This window comes from Melanerpes formicivorus, unplaced genomic scaffold, assembly GCF_026170545.1.
Source record: "Melanerpes formicivorus ecotype bairdi unplaced genomic scaffold, bMelFor1.0.p_v2 SCAF_13, whole genome shotgun sequence".
In the NCBI taxonomy this organism is placed as follows: Eukaryota; Metazoa; Chordata; class Aves; order Piciformes; family Picidae; genus Melanerpes; species Melanerpes formicivorus.
The window spans coordinates 19437042-19452768 of record NW_027142365.1 but is presented as its reverse complement, the minus strand read 5'-3'; the positions used below and the strand labels follow the sequence as shown (position 1 = coordinate 19452768).

The window sequence follows — 15727 nt, the reverse complement described above, 5'->3', positions numbered from 1 at the left end:
GATGCCCACATTCCTCTGAGGTGTCAGGCCTTGCTTTGTTTACTGAGTATGATTTGGTTGTTGGCTTTAAGGCCACAGATGTGTGGGATTTGAGGAGCTGACAGACACACAAAACTGTCAGGAGAGGAAGCATGCAGCCCATTTCTCCCTGTTCTGCTCTCCTGTTACAGTCTGTTTAGCTCTTCAGGTCTGAAATTTGGAAGCAGCAGGCTGAGGAAGCTGATATTTGCTAGGCATCCAAATCTCTCACCTGTAACATAGAGGACTAGAGCCAGCTATGTGGCACAGTGAGTCACTCCTGCATTCTGCTTGCACACAGAGATGGCAAAAGTCACCCTCAAAGCAAACACAAACTGATTCCAAACCAAATGCTCAGATACAAACACTGCATGATCACTGGTTGCCTTCTTTTGTCACCTTTGTTTCCCTCCAGAGTATGGGTACAGCACTGTTGCTGTGCTGCTGATCACTATTGGCTCCATGTTTGGGACAAGCCTCATTCTGTTCAACTCCTGCCAGGAAACCTACACACTGATCCTGCAGCTCTTTGTGGGTTTGGCTGTTGGAACCCTGTCTGGAGATGCTCTGCTGCATCTCATTCCTCAGGTAGGTGATAGACACTGTGGTGATGTCAATGTGTTGAGACATGCAGATGCACACATCCACTGCACATACACACACCTGCATCACACAATGCTCTGGGCAGGAAGGGACCTCCAAAGCTCATCCAGCCCAACCCCTCTGCACTCAGCAGGGACATCCTCAACTAGATCAGGTTGTCCAGAGCCCTGTCCAGCCTCACCTGGAATATCTCCAGCCATGGAGCCTCAACCACCTCCCTGGGCAACCTGTGCCAGTGTTCCACCACCCTCCTGGTGCAGAACTTGTTCCTCACATCCAATCTCAATCTGCTCTGCTCTACTTTGAAGCCATTGCCCCTGGTCCTGTCCCTGCAGGCCTTTGCAAACAGTCTCTCTGCAGCCTTCTTGTAGTCCCTTCAGGTACTGGCAGTCTGCTCTTAGGTCTTCTTGGAGCCTTCTCCTCTCCAGGCTGAACACCCCCAGCTTCCATAGCCTGTCCTTGTAGCAGAACTGCTCCAACCCTCTGCAGCCTTCTTGTAGACCCCCTTCAGGCATTTAATTTTCAATATGAAGTTTACATCTGAAGATGATGCAAGGAAACATTTATGTCTTTATTTTAAGCTTTAAAGATAGAGATAGAGATAATAGAGATAGAGATAATAGAGATAGAGGTAGAGGTAGAGATAGAGATAGAGATAGAGATAGAGATAGAGATAGAGATAGAGATAGAGATAGAGATAGAGATAGAGATAGAGATAGAGATAGAGATAGAGATAGAGATTAAGTAGAGGTAGAGGTAGAGAATAGAGATAGAGAATAGAGATAGAGAGGTAGAAGTAGAGGTAGAGATAGAGAGGTAGAGAGGTAGAAGTAGAGATAGAGATAGAGATAGAGATAGAGATAGAGATAGAGATAGAGATAGAGATAGAGATAGAGATAGAGATAGAGATAGAGATAGAGATAGAGATAGGTAGAGATAGTGAGGTACAGAGAGAGAGAGAGAGAGATGATAGAAACAGAGAGAGAGAGACAGAGGTAGAGATAGAGATAGAGGTAGAGATAGAGATAGAGATAGAGATAGAGATAGAGATAGAGATAGGTAGAGATAGTGAGGTACAGAGAGAGAGAGAGATGATAGAAACAGAGAGAGAGAGAGAGAGATATGATAGAAACAGAGAGAGAGAGACAGAGAGACAGAGGTAGAGATAAAGGTAGATATAGTGAAGTAGAGGTAGAGATAGAGATAGAGATAGAAGTAGAGAGATAAAGAGCTGTATGTATATATGTATTTATATATTAATCAATATATAAGTCAACCCCAAACATAATATAAACACTTCTTACATCCATATAAAGGGTAACTTCATAAATCTGTCTCCAAAAATAATGGTCCTTTCACCACTGAGAGATGATGAAGTCTAGCAGAGGCTCCTAATAATTAACTTAATCCACCCACTATTCAGCTAATTAGTAGCTCAAATCACAACTGACATCTGGAGGAGATGTCAAAAGAAAATGCTGAGAACAATTTGAATGAAGCCCTTAGGAATGACTCTGGCAAAGATTAGAACACTGCCAGTTTGAGTGGCTGAGGGAGCTGGGGTTGCTTAGGCTGCAGAAGAGGAGGCTCAGGGGAGACCTTCTTGCTCTCTCCAACTCCCTGAAGGGAGGTTGTAGCCAGGTGGGGGTTGGTCTCTTCTCCCAGGCACCCAGCACCAGAACAAGAGGACACAGTCTCAAGCTGTGCCAGGGGAGGTTTAGGCTGGAGGTGAGGAAGAAATTCTTCCCAGCAAGAGAGATTGGCCATTGGGATGTGCTGCCCAGGGAAGTGGTGGAGACACCATCCCTGGAGGTGTATATAGAATCATAGAACAAATAAGGTTGGAAAAGAACTCAAAGATCATCAAGTCCAACCTGTCACCCAAGTCCTCATGACTACTAGATCATGTGTTTAGGAAGAGCCTGGCTGAGGCACTTGGTGCCATGGTTCAGTTGATCAGATGGTGCTGGGTGATAGGTTGGACTTGATGCACTCAAAGGTCTTTTCCAACCTGGTTAATTCTGCATTTCCCTCTTGCTTTTAGATTCTTCTCTTGCACAAGCATGAAGCACCAGAGGCAGAACATTTCTATGAGGGGGAAGAATATCTTTGGAGGCTGTTGGGGATCATTGGAGGAATCCATGGATTTTTTCTGATAGAAAAGTTCTTCTTCCTCTTGGTGACACCACGCCAGCAGGTAAAGCTTTGTGCCATTTAGCCTTTCAGAGAACACAAGCCCCTCTTTTATTCTGAGATTTTGCAGCACACAAAACATTAAGTTGTTTGTGAAAGAGAGTTATCATTTGTGTGAGCTATATAGAGCCTTAAAAATCACTTTGCAAGTGGTTCCTACCAGACTGACTTTTATCTGCTGCTTGGCTCTGCTCTGTGGGGGTTTGTGATGCTTCATGAGTGTGTTCCATGGACTTAGAACTCAAGCAGGAAGCAATTAGCTTGAACGTGCACCTTGAGCATACTTCCATGGCTACCTGGAGCAGGTGAAGAGTGTGGATCTGGATGAAGTAGCAGCAACAGCTGCTTGCTCTGGGCTTGGTTTCAAGAGGAGGAAAGCACAGGTGGCAGCACAAGATATTTGCAAGAATGCTATCCTGAAATTTCCAGATGGTTTTTGAGCCTACACCCCCAGGAGGCTTGCAGAGCTACTCTGTCTGTCAGTAGAAGCCAGTCTTGTATTGCTGGAGAAGAGGAGGCTCAGGGGAGACCTTCTTGCTCTCTACAACTCCCTGAAGGGAGGTTGTAGCCAGGTGGGGGTTGGTCTCTTCTCTCTAGCACCCAGCACCAGAACAAGAGGACACAGTCTCAAGCTGTGCCAGGGGAAGTTTAGGCTGGAGGTGAGGGGAAAGTTCTTCCCAGAGAGAGTTGTTAGCCATTGGAATGTGCTGCCCAGGGAGGTGGTGGAGTCCCCATCCCTGGAGGTGTTCAAGAGGGGATTGGATGTGGCACTTGGTGCCATGGTCTAGTCATGAGGTCTGTGGTGACAGGTTGGACTCGATGATCCTTGAGGTCTCTTCCAACCTTAGTGATACTGTGAGACTGTGATATGATGCACTGACAGGTGAGGAGAGGCTGAGAGCCCTGGGATTGTTTAGTCTGGAAAGGAGAAGACTGAGAGGGATCTGATCAATGTCTATCAATAGCTGAGGGCTGGGGTCAGGAAGGAAGGGACAGGGACAGCCTCTGCTCACTGTGCCCTGGGATAGGCCAAAGGGCAATGGATGGAGAGTGCAGCACAGGAAGTTCCACCTCAACATGAGGAAGAACTTCTTGACTCAGAGGGTCCCAGAGGCCTGGAGCAGGCTGCCCAGAGAGGTTGTGGAGTCTCCTTCTGTGGAGCCTTTGCAGCCCTGTCTGGATGTGTTCCTGTGTGACCTGTGCTGGATTCTCTGCTCCTGCTCTGGCAGGGGCTTGGACTGGAAGCTGTCCAGAGGTCCCTTCCAACCCCTGACATCCTGTGGACCTGTGAGTGTGTAATATCTCTTGCTCCCTGCCATGCTTACAGTAATCCTGTTACTTGATTTCAGAGTGGCTGCTGCCTGAAACCCTGATTCTGCAGAAGGATATAGCATAGCAGAAGGTGGGATGGCTCCTTAGGTTTCCCAGATGGTGGCTGTGTGAATGCATGCTTCAGGAGGCTAAGCTTTTGCTCTTTGTTGGTTCATGGCTGGCCTGATTCAGATATGCAGTCACAAGGCCTTATTCCCACTCTCTCTGAGCCAGCCATAAGAATGTGATGTGTGACTGAGAAGATATGGAATGAGATATGGAATGAGACTGTTTGACTGATGGTGATGCTTGGTTCAGCAGCAAGCAGCCCTTTTGGTTACTTATTTGGAGAGAAGCCCTTGAGCATCATCCCACACAACTGAGAACCAGATGAATTTGGCAAGCTAATTTTTGTGTCCATCTCAGCTTCCAGTTTCAATCTGCAGTTTTAGAACAACCTCCTTTGGGGGGCTTTTAATACAGCTTTATTCTATCAGAGCATTGTGATTGTCACCAATTGATCTGATTCTCTTTGCTGGGTTTCTGTCACCAAGCAGGCACTAGGAGCTGTGGATGGCAGCCAATAATCTTCTCCAGCAGGTTTTGGTTTAAACAAAAGTCATTCCTGTGACTACCAAACTGGCCCCAAAGGCTGGGAAAGGCTGCAGCTGTCTTCCCTGGGGTGCAGAACTAACTGCAAAGCATCTTCATTCAGCAGGACCTCTCATTAGTTAATGGGCACTGGGGACATTCCCATGAGCATCCAGTGGTATCTGAACTAAATGAACATTCAGGCAGAGGCAAATCTACTTCCACCATCCAGTTGGTAGGTTCCCAATACAGCATAACTTGTCTGACTGTAGAGGCTTCTTTCTCTGTTCCTCAAAAAAAACCACCCCAAATGAACCAAATGAATGAAATAAATCAGCAGTGGGTTTCAGTCTTCCTTGATTTTTCCTTTATTACATGAGATGATTGTCAGCAATCATTAGAATTTGGAAGCTCATGATAAACTTTCCTGATCTAGTGGAGGATGTCCCTCCTGACTGCAGAGGGGGTTGGACTGGATGACCTCTGGAGGTCCCTTCCAACCCAGACCATGCTGTGATTCTATGATTTCAAGCACAGATTTTGGCACTAACCTTTCTGAAGTGAGTCTCAGATCAAGGTAACAACTTCCTTCCTCTACTACCTCATGGTGATGAAATTCTTCAAGATTTGTACTGCTGCCTTCAAACATTTGATATGGGGAATCCAGGGGGGAAATGTCAGGACATTCTGCAGTAAGGCTTAAGTTGGGAGCAGGATTTGATCTGTTAGAGGGTTTGAGAGCTCTGCAGAGGGACCTTGCCAGGCTGGACAGATGAACAGAGTTCCAGGGCATGAGATTGAACACATCCAAGTGCCAGGTTCTACACATTGGCCACAACAACCCCAGGCAGTGCTACAGGCTGGGGGCAGAGTGGCTGAGAGCTGCCAAACAGAGAGGGACCTGGGGGTGCTGGTCGATGGTAGGCTGAACAGGAGCCTGCAGTGTGCCCAGGGGGACAAGAAGGCCAAGGGCATCCTGGCCTGCATCAGGAACAGTGTGGCCAGCAGGAGCAGGGAAGTCATTGTGCCCTGTGCTCAGCACTGCTTAGGCCACACCTTGAGTCCTGTGTCCAGTTCTGGGCCCCTCAGGTTTAGGAAAGATGTTGAGCTGCTGGAAGGTGTCCAGAGAAGGGCAAGAAAGCTGGGGAGGGGTCTGGAGCACAGCCCTGTGAGGAGAGGCTGAGGGAGCTGGGGTTGCTTAGCCTGGAGAAGAGGAGGCTCAGGGGAGACCTTCTTGCTCTCTCCAACTCCCTGAAGGGAGGTTGTAGCCAGGTGGGGGTTGGTCTCTTCTCCCAAGCACCCAAGGTGGTGGAGTCAACATCCCTGGAGGTGTTCAAAAAAGGCTTGGATGTGGCACTTGGAGCCATGGTTTAGTTAGTCCCCACTTCTAGTTTTGCTCCATCCCTCCCAGTCCTATCACTCCCTATCATTCCAGAACTGGCCCCAGAGCTCCAGCTGTGGTCTCAGCAGAGTGGAGCAGAGGGGCAGAATCCCCTCCCTGGCCCTGCTGGCCACACTTCTCTGGCTGCAGCCCAGGCTCTGCTTGGCTCTCTGGGCTGCAAGTGCTCCCTGCTGGCTCCTCTTGAGCTTCTCCTCCCCCAGCACCCCCAAGGCCTTTTCTTCAGGGCTGCTTTCCAGCCAGTCCCTGCCCAGCCTGTATTGGTGCCTGGGATCTCACTGACCCAGCTGCAGGACCTTGCACTTGGTTGAACCTCCTGAGGCTGTCATGGGCTCACCTCTCCATCCTGTCAAGTTCCCTCTGAATGCAGTGAAGCAATCCCTAATATAATGGGGGTCTGTGATTCTCTGGTAGTGATGAGCCTTATAGTTCCCCTCAGCTGCAATGTCCCCCTGAAACTGTCTAGAACACATGAGGTAGCCTGGCTGAGCCAGTTTGGTCAGGAGCAGCCCATGTTTCACCTCATGTGAGTAAGACAAACATTGGCTGACTAAGAGAACTTTATCAATCCTTTAGGTCTGTGCTTAGTCTTGCAGCTTGGACTCAAAGCACTGGCATGTGAAAAAAATGTTTATAAGAGTGGTGGAACAATGAGTGGAATTCATATGACTGGCTGCAACCATGGCACTGAAAGGCTTTTATTGGCCCTCTGAAATGGAGGTTTTTAAACCCAAATCCTTTTCATTCCTTCCTCAGACTTCTACAGCACATATCTATCCCACATCACCACCAAGCTCATACCAGCCAAGAAGCCCTAGCTAAAGGCCAAGAGTCACAGCATCAGAAGGAGAGAAGGTTAGAGGTTGGAAGGGACCTCCAGAAACCATCCAGCTCAACCCCCCTGTCTGAGCAGGGGCACCCAGGGCAGGGCACACAGGAACACATCCAGGGGGGACTGGAAAGGCTCCAGAGCAGGAGACTCCACAACCTCTCTGGGCAGCCTGCTCCAGGCCTCCAGCAGCCTCACACCACAGAAGTTTCTCCTCATCTTGAGGTGGAACCTCCTGGTTTCCAGTTAGTCTCCATTGTTCCTTGTCTTATTGCTGTGCACCACCCAAAAGAGCTTGGCCCCTTCCACTTGACCCCCACCCCTCAGCTATTGATAGACATTGATCAGATCCCTCTCAGCCTTCTCCTCTCCACACTAAACAGCCCCAGGGCTCTCAGTCTCTCTTCACAGGGGAGATGTTCAAGTCCCCTAAGCATCCTCCTGGCTCTCCCTTGGACTCTCTCCAGCAGGTCTCTGTCTCTCTGGAACTGGGGAGCCCAGCACTGGACACAGGATTGCAGCTGTGCTCTCAGCAGGGCAGAGTACAGAGTAATGGCTTCAAACTGGAAAAGCTGGATTTAGATTGGACACTAGGAGGGAATTCTTCCCCAGGAGGGTGTTGAAGTACTGGAACAGGTTGCCCAGAGATGAGGAGTCTCCAAATCTGGAGGTGTTCAAAACCAGGCTGGTTGGGGCCTTGAGCAACTTGGTGTGGTAGGAAGTGTCCCTGCCCATGGCAGGGGGTTGGAAGTGCTGGGGGTTGTACCATCCTCTAGACAAGACACCCACACTGTGAAAGGCTGTGAAACCCCCCTGTGATTGTCTTGCCACAGAGCAGCTGTGGTGAACACAAGCTCCAGAAAGACTCAGGTGCCTTCCTATTTCTCCTTGGAAGCCCTATAGAGCCTATCCAGCAGGAAACTAGGATGATCCACTCATGGCAAAACCACAAGATAGAATTTGCATTAGGACATCCTTCTTAGTTGTGCATTTGGCTGAGATCTCTGTGTCTGCAAGCAGAAACCTCACTCCCTTGAGTCACAGCAGTGCTTGTGCATGGCTTTGCCCCTGCCTACCTGAATTCAGCTATTTGTGAGCACTGAGATTTCCTTGTGTTCCTCCACACCAAGCACACAGTGACACCTCTGGAAATGACAGGGACTGGCTTTGCTTTGAGGGTGCTGGAGGCCTGCAGCAGGCTGCCCAGAGAGGTTGTGGAGTCTCCTGTTCTGGGGACTTTCCAACCCCACCTGGATGTGTTCTCTGTGACCTGCCCTGGGTGCTCCTGCTCTGGCAGAGAGGTTGGACTGGATGATCCCTGGAGATCTCTTCCAACCTCTAACATTCTGTGGTTCTGTGATTTAGTGATACCTCTGTAAATAACAGTGCCTGGCTTTGATCCAGAAAAACCTGAACCAGTTTCATATTTTCCTGCATTTAGTGGTCTCTCTGTAAATAACAGTGCCTGGCTCTAACCCCCAAAAACCTGAACGGATTTGTCTTACAGTTGTCTGGGCTGCAGCAGGAAAAGTGTGACCAGCAGGGCTGGGGAGGTTCTGCTGCCCCTCTGCTCTGCCCTGCTGAGCCCACAGCTGCAATCCTGTGTCCAGTGCTGGGCTCCCCAGTTCCAGAGAGACAGAGACCTGCTGGAGAGAGTCCAAGGGAGAGCCAGGAGGATGCTTAGGGGACTTGAGCATCTCCCCTGTGAAGAGAGACTGAGAGCCCTGGGGCTGTTCAGCCTGGAGAGGAGAAGGCTGAGAGGGATCTGATCAATGTCTATCAATAGCTGAAGGGTAGGGGTCAGGTGGAGGGGCCAAGCTCTTTTGGGTGGTGCACAGCAATAAGCCAAGGAACAATGGAGACAAACTGGAACAGAGAAGGTTGCACTTCAAGGAACCTTTCAAGGAGAAACTTCTTTGGTGTGAGGCTGCTGGAGCCTGGAGCAGGCTGCCCAGAGAGGTTGTGGAGTCTCCTGCTCTGGAGACCTTCCAAACCCACCCCAGTGTACTCCTGGGTGACCTGCCCTGTGTGCTCCTGCTCTGGCAGGGGGCTTGGACTGGGTGATCTCTGGAGGTGTTTTCCAACCTCTAACATTCTGTGGTTCTGTGATTTAGTGATACCTCTGTAAATAACAGTGACTAATCCAGAAAATCCTGACCTGACTTGAGATTTTCCTGCATTAATGATACCTCTGTAAATAACAGTGCCTGGCTTTCACCCTGACAACCTGAACTGATTTGATATTTTCCTGTCTTTATGGTAACAGCTGGAAGAGTCCTTTAACACTGATCTCTTGTCTTTTCTTTTCAACTAGAGAAGCCCAGAAGATTCTGAGTCTCCTGAAGTTCCTCCAGAGAGTAAAACCATCAGCAAAAAATGTTAGTATTAATACCAAGACTGGGCAGGTAACAGGAAAAAGCCTTCAGACCTAAGATGGGACTGGAAGGGTGAAGCTGGCTTAGCTCTGCATTTGCTGTGTGCCAATGTGGGACTTAAACACCTCCAGGCAGGAGGCTTCCACCACCTCCCTGGGCAACCTCTGCCAGGCTCTCACCACCCTCATGGGGAACAACTTCTTCCTCACAGCCAATCTCAATCTCCCCACTTCTAGTTTTGCTCCATCCCCCCCAGTCCTATCACTCCCTCACACCCTCAAAAGTCCCTCCCCAGCTTTCTTGGAGCACCCTGCAGATCCTGGAAGGCCACAATTAGGTCTCCTGGGAGCCTTCTCCTCTCCAGACTGCACAACCCCAACTCCCTCGGGCTGTCTCCACAGCAGAGCAGCTCCAGCCCTCTGCTCATCCTCGTGGCCCTTCTCTGGACACCTTCCAGCACCTCCAGATCCTTCCTGGCACAGAGGCTCCAGAACTGGCCCCAGAGCTGCAGCTGTGGTCTCAGCAGAGTGGAGCAGAGGGGCAGAATCCCCTCCCTGGCCCTGCTGGCCACACTTCTCTTGCTGCAGCCCAGGCTCTGCTTGGCTCTCTGGGCTGCAAGTGCTCACTGCTGGCTCCTCTTGAGCTTCTCCTCCCCCAGCACCCCCAAGGCCTTTTCTTCAGGGCTGCTCTCCAGCCAGTCCCTGCCCAGCCTGTGTTGGTGCCTGGGATCTCACTGACCCAGCTGCAGGACCTTGCCCTTGTTGAACCTCCTGAGGTTGTCCTGGGCCCAGCTCTGCAGCCTGTCCAGGTCCCTCTGGATGGATCCTTCCCTCCAGCTGCCTGCTGCACCGCACAGCTTGGTGTCATCAGCAAACCTGCTGAGGGTGCACTCAGTGCCACTGTCCATGGCACCCACAAAGATGTTGAACAAGCCTGGTCCCAGGACTGATCCCTGAGGGACTCCAGTTGTCCCTGGCCTCCACTGGGACATGGACCACTGACAGCTACCCTTTGGGTGCAGCCCTCAAGCCAGTTCTGTACCCACTGAATGGTCCTTCCATGGAACCCATCCTGCACCAGGCTGGAGACCAGGATGTGGGGCAGGACAGTGTTGAAGGCTTTGCTCAGCTCTCTCCCCAGGTGCTGCTATGCTGATCAGTCATGGCTAGGTGCCCAGCACAAACAGATTTCCAGTGACCTCAATGTTAGCTGCTTCTAGTAACTAGATTGGGTGTATTACTACATTTGGGAGTCTCTCAGCAATGTTCCTTGCTGGGTTCATTTTTTTCCTCACACTTTGGTTTTCTCTCTGTGTTAGAAGTCAGCAAGTGAAGCCCTCATGTGTGTGAGGGGCTTGGGGTTCAGGGCTGTCACAGTTCTTGTGAATACCTAAATGCTTCAACAGACCTCAGTACCCTGGTAGTGCCCTAAGCTTCCAGGTGTTCTGCTGGTTGGGTTTTCCCAAATGCAATGGAATCTGCAGCTCCAATTCCAGAGAATCTTCTCAAAGGAGGAAGCTTGACCTTTCCAAAGGGAAACACACAGCCGAGCAGGCCTGAGAGAAGAGTCTGTCACCTTTGATAGCCAAGGAGTAACTCAGAAAAGCAGGAAGCTACTGGAAGAAGATGTCTCATACATTCACAGATTCCATCAGGCTGAAGGGACTCTCAAAGGTCATCTCATCCAACTCCCTGCAGGCAGCAGGGACAGCTCCAGCTAGAGCAGGGACACAGGGACACAGCCAGGCTGACCTTGAATGTCTCCAGAGACACAGCCTCAACCACCTCCCTGGGCAGCCTGTTCCAGTGTCTCCCCAGCCTCACTGTGCAGAACTTCCTCCTGATGTCCAACCTAACTCTGCCCTGCTCCAGTTTCAAACCATTGCCTCTCAGCCTATCCCCACAGGCCCTTTTGACCATCCCTCCCCAGCTCTCCTGTAGCCCCGTCTCAGGTACTGAAATGCAGCTCTAAGGTCTCCCTGGAGCCTTCTCCTCTCCAGGCTGAACAGCCCCAACTCTCACACCACAGAAGTTTCTCCTCATCTTGAGGTGGAGCCTCCTGGGTTCCAGCCTGTACCTGTTGGTCCTTGTCCTATCCCTGGGCACCACCAAACAGAGCCTGGCCCTTTCATCCTGACCCCCAGCTCTCAGCTATTGATGGACATTGATCAGATCCCTCTCAGCCTTCTCCTCTCCAGACTAAACAGCCCCAGGGCTCTCAGCCTTTCTTTACAGCAGAGCTGTTCCAGCCCCTTCAGCATCCTCATAGCTCTCTGTTAGGCTCTCTCCAGCAGGTCTCTGTCTTGAATTGGGAAGCCCAGATCTGGACATAATATTGCAGCTGTGGTCTCAGCAGGGCAGAGAAAAGGAGGAGAAGAACCTCCCTAGCTGTGCATGAACATCTAGTGTAGTTTACCACACTAAAGCAAGGTCACAGAACAACGTGGGAAAGGGAAGAAGCCATCTGCATTCCTGAGTGATGCTGCAGACAGGAGCAGCATGAGCACCAGTGAGGGGAACAGAAGCTGGGATGAGTATTGCTGTATGGTTGTCCCTACAGTGATCCCTCAGGCTTGCTGCCTTTCACCTCTACCTTTTGGTGTGTCACCATGTATCTCACATCTCAGACCACTAAAACACTGCTCAGCAGGAAGGTGCTCTCCAGTATGCAAGTGATCAGCTGCATGAAGCTGAATCTTCATCTTCATTATGGCTTTGCAACTCCAAGAGCAACCCTGGAGTTCCAGCAACTCTGGGATGCAAACAACTTCTGCCAGTATCACCAGCTGAGGGAAGATTAGGACCAGAGGATGCCTGGGGGCCTACAGGAGAGCTAGAGAGGGACCTCTGACAAAGGCCTGAAGCAACAGGATGAGAGGTGATGGCTTCAAACTGGAAGAAGCTGGATTTAGATTGGACATTGGGAGGAAATTCTTCCCCATGAGGGAGGTGAGGAACTGGAACAGGTTGCTCAAGCTGTGGAAGCTCCAAACCTGGAGGTGTTCAAAACCAGGCTGGTTGGTGCCTTATGCTTGCCCACAGAAACTGTGGCAGCTGCAAGCCTGCAAGTGCTGAAAGCCAGGCTGGATGGGACCTGAACAAGCTGGGCTAGCAGGAGGTGGCCCTGCCCATGGCAGGGGGGTTGGAGCTAGGTGATCTTGAAGGTCCTTTCCAACCCAAGCCAAGGGCTTGTTGTAATACTTCACCCAGAAAACCCAAAGAAGCTGCTTCCTGGGATTTGCATCTCTGGATTATTCTACAATCCACTTTTTCCTTCCAAGCCTGTAGAGAGGAGGCTGACAAGGGCACAACACATGAGCACTGCTGAGCTCTGCTCATTCTGACCTTCCCTAAGGCTGTGTGTGGAAAAGCCCAAATCCTTTGTAACACAGCAAAAACCCCAAGGCTGCTTTTGTTAAAACTTCTGGGCTGTGCACAGGCTCACACAGGCTCACAGGAGGGACCTCTGGAGATCCTCCAGTCCAACCCTGCCAGAGCAGGAGCAGAGAATCCAGCACAGTCACACAGGAACACATCCAGACAGGGCTGCAAAGGCTCCAGAGAAGGAGACTCCACAACCTCTCTGGGCAGCCTGCTCCAGGCCTCTGGGACCCTCACAGGGAAGAAGTTCTTCCTCATGTTGTGGTGGAACCTCCTGTGCTGCAGTTTCCATCCATTGCCCCTTGGCCTATCCCAGGGCACAGTGAGCAGAGGCTGTCCCTGTCCCTTCCTTCCTGATTCCCAGCCCTCAGCTATTGATAGACATTGATCAGATCCCTCTCAGCCTCTCCAGACTGAACAGCCCCAGGGCTCTCAGCCTCTCCTCCCCATGCAGTGTTCCAGTCCCTGTAGCATCCTCATAGCCCTCCCTTGGACTGTCTCCAGCAGATCCCTGTCCCTCCTGAACTGGGGAGCCCAGATCTGGATGCAATATTCCAGGTGAGGTCTCAGCAGGGCAGAGCAGAGGGGGAGGAGATCCTCACTGGATCTGCTGGACACAGAATGCAGCCCAGGATGGTTTTCTATTGTCTGTCTGTCTGTTCCCTAGGTAAGAACATCAGCCTGTTAGCAATCATGGTGCTGGTGGGTGACAGCCTCCACAACTTTGCAGATGGCTTGGCAATAGGAGCAGCATTCTCATCATCAACAGAAACAGGAGTGACCACCACTGTTGCTATTTTATGCCATGAAATCCCTCATGAAATGGGTAAGAGCCATACAGCTGTGTAGTTTTGCTGATTGCCTTTGCATTTCCAGGCTTCCCAAAGGATTATTTGCTGTCTTGCTTGTAGCATCACAACCTCTGACATTAATGTGTGAGGTGGATCTCTAAAAGATTCAGTTTCCTTCTCTCATCACTGTAGCCCATCTCATGGACATCCCAAATGTAAACACCTTCACAGCATCACAGAACTGTCAGACTTGGAAGGGACCTCAAGGCTCAGCCAGCTCCAACCCCTCTGCCATGGCCAGGGACACCTCACACTACAGCAGGCTGCTCACAGCCACCTCCAGCCTGGCTGCAAACACCTCCAGCCAGGAGGCTTCCACCACCTCCCTGGGCAACCTGTGCCAGGCTCTCACCACCCTCCTGGGGAACAACTTCTTCCTCACAGCCAATCTCAATCTCCCCACTTCTAGTTTTGCTCCATCCCCCCCAGTCCTATCCCTCCCTCACACCCTCAAAAGTCCCTCCCCAGCTTTCTTGGAGCCCCCTGCAGATCCTGGAAGGCCACAAGAAGGTCACTTTGGAGCCTTCTCTTATCTAGCCTGCCCAGCCCCAACTCTCTCAGTCTGTCTCCAGAGCAGAGCAGCTCCAGCCCTCTGCTCCTCCTCATGGCCCTGCTCTGGACACCTTCCAGCCCCTCCAGATCCTTCCTGGCACAGAGGCTCCAGAACTGGCCCCAGAGCTGCAGCTGTGGTCTCAGCAGAGTGCAGCAGAGGGGCAGAATCCCCTCCCTGGCCCTGCTGGCCACACTTGCTGCAGCCCAGGATATTTTGGGCATCAGGCCAAGAGCAAGCAGTTAGTTTTGGTTTAGTAAGTGGTGAGCAAGGCCATGTGTGACTAAAGGACACACCTGACACAAGGGGCTGTCCCACATGCCCAGGGTAATCCTTGTGCCCCCTTCATTCCTGCTGCTAACCAAGAAAAAAAATGATAGTAGAAGGAAAAGCCAAGGGCAAGGTCCTGCACCTGGGGCAGGACAATCCCAAGCACAACTCCAGGCTGGGCAGAGAGTGGTTGGAGAGCAGTGCTGAGGAGAAGGGCTTGGGGCTGCTGAGTCAGGAGGAGCTCAGCATGAGCTGGCAAAGTGCACTCACAGCCCACAAACCAAGCCTGTGCTGGGCTGATCCCCAGCTGTGGACATTCTGCTCCCCTCTGCTGAGATGCAACCTGCAGTGGTGTGTGAAGCTCTGGAGCCACCTGCACAAGAAGGACATGGAACTGTAAGAGTGGCTCCAGAAGAGGACACCAAGTTGGTCTGAGGGCTGGAGCAATTCAGCTGTGAAGACAGGCTGAGAGAGTTGGGGCTGCAAAAGACAAGGCTGTGGGGAGACCTTAAAGCAGCCTTCAAGGATTTGAAGGAGGCTACAGGAGAGCTGGGACTTTTCCAGAGCTAAGGAGTGACAGGAGCAGGGAGAACAGCTTCAACCTGGGAGAGGCTGGATTGAGATTGGACATTAGGAGGAGATTCTTGCCCTTGAGGGTGGTGAGGCACTGGAACAGGTTGCCCAGAGAAGTTATGAAGGCTCCAAGACTGGAAGTGTTTAAAACCAGCTTGGATGAGGCCTTGAGCAACCTGGTGTGGAAGGAGTCCCTGCCCATGGCAGGGGGGTTGGAACTGGGTGATCTGCAACTCATTCTCTGCAACATGGCCTATTTGACCATTGAATTACCTTCTGCAGCTTCCATCTCAGTGTGTCTGCAGTCACTCCTGACACTGCCAGTGAGCACACACAGGCTGGCACAGCTGGCCACGAGGGATGCTTAAATGAGTGAAGATTTCCTGTGCTGCTGTGGAGAAAACTTCCCCACACACAGAGGGGAGGGGTGAGGAACTGCTGTAAAACTGGCAGCTCCTCTTTGCAACAGCAGACAGAATCCTGGCCAGCTAACTCCAAGGGCAGACCTTGACTGTGGGGCAGCAGCTCAGTGTCAGAGTGGAGCTTCTACACTCACAGAAAAGAGCTTTTGTAACCACAGAAGGGTTTGGTTTGGAAGAAAAATCTGTCTCTGAATTCTGAGGTACCAAAATTAATGAGGACTAAATTAATGAGGCCTAAAATCACTGGAATTAAACTCAAACTAGCACAGGTTTTCCTGGCTTGGCAGGGTCTGTAAAAGGCTCAAAATATATTCACAGCATCACAGAATTGGCAGGGTTGGAAGGGACCTCAAGGATCAGCC

At 51.0% G+C, this 15727-nt stretch overlaps 1 protein-coding gene across 6 annotated transcripts in view; it reads left to right on the top strand.

The window, feature by feature from the left end:
• SLC39A12 (solute carrier family 39 member 12) overlaps positions 1–15727 on the top strand; it is a 59196-nt gene that overhangs the window by 31585 nt on the left and 11884 nt on the right. For 4 of the 6 annotated variants that reach the window (XM_068146446.1, XM_068146445.1, XM_068146449.1 and 1 more), the window contains 5 exons: positions 434–606; positions 2666–2818; positions 4841–4951; positions 9259–9322; positions 13367–13525. In XM_068146446.1, the coding sequence (XP_068002547.1) occupies positions 434–606; positions 2666–2818; positions 4841–4951; positions 9259–9322; positions 13367–13525 (660 nt within the window). The remainder of the gene's footprint in view (positions 1–433; positions 607–2665; positions 2819–4840; positions 4952–9258; positions 9323–13366; positions 13526–15727) is intronic. The other 2 variants (XM_068146447.1, XM_068146448.1) reach the window with 2 other exon arrangements.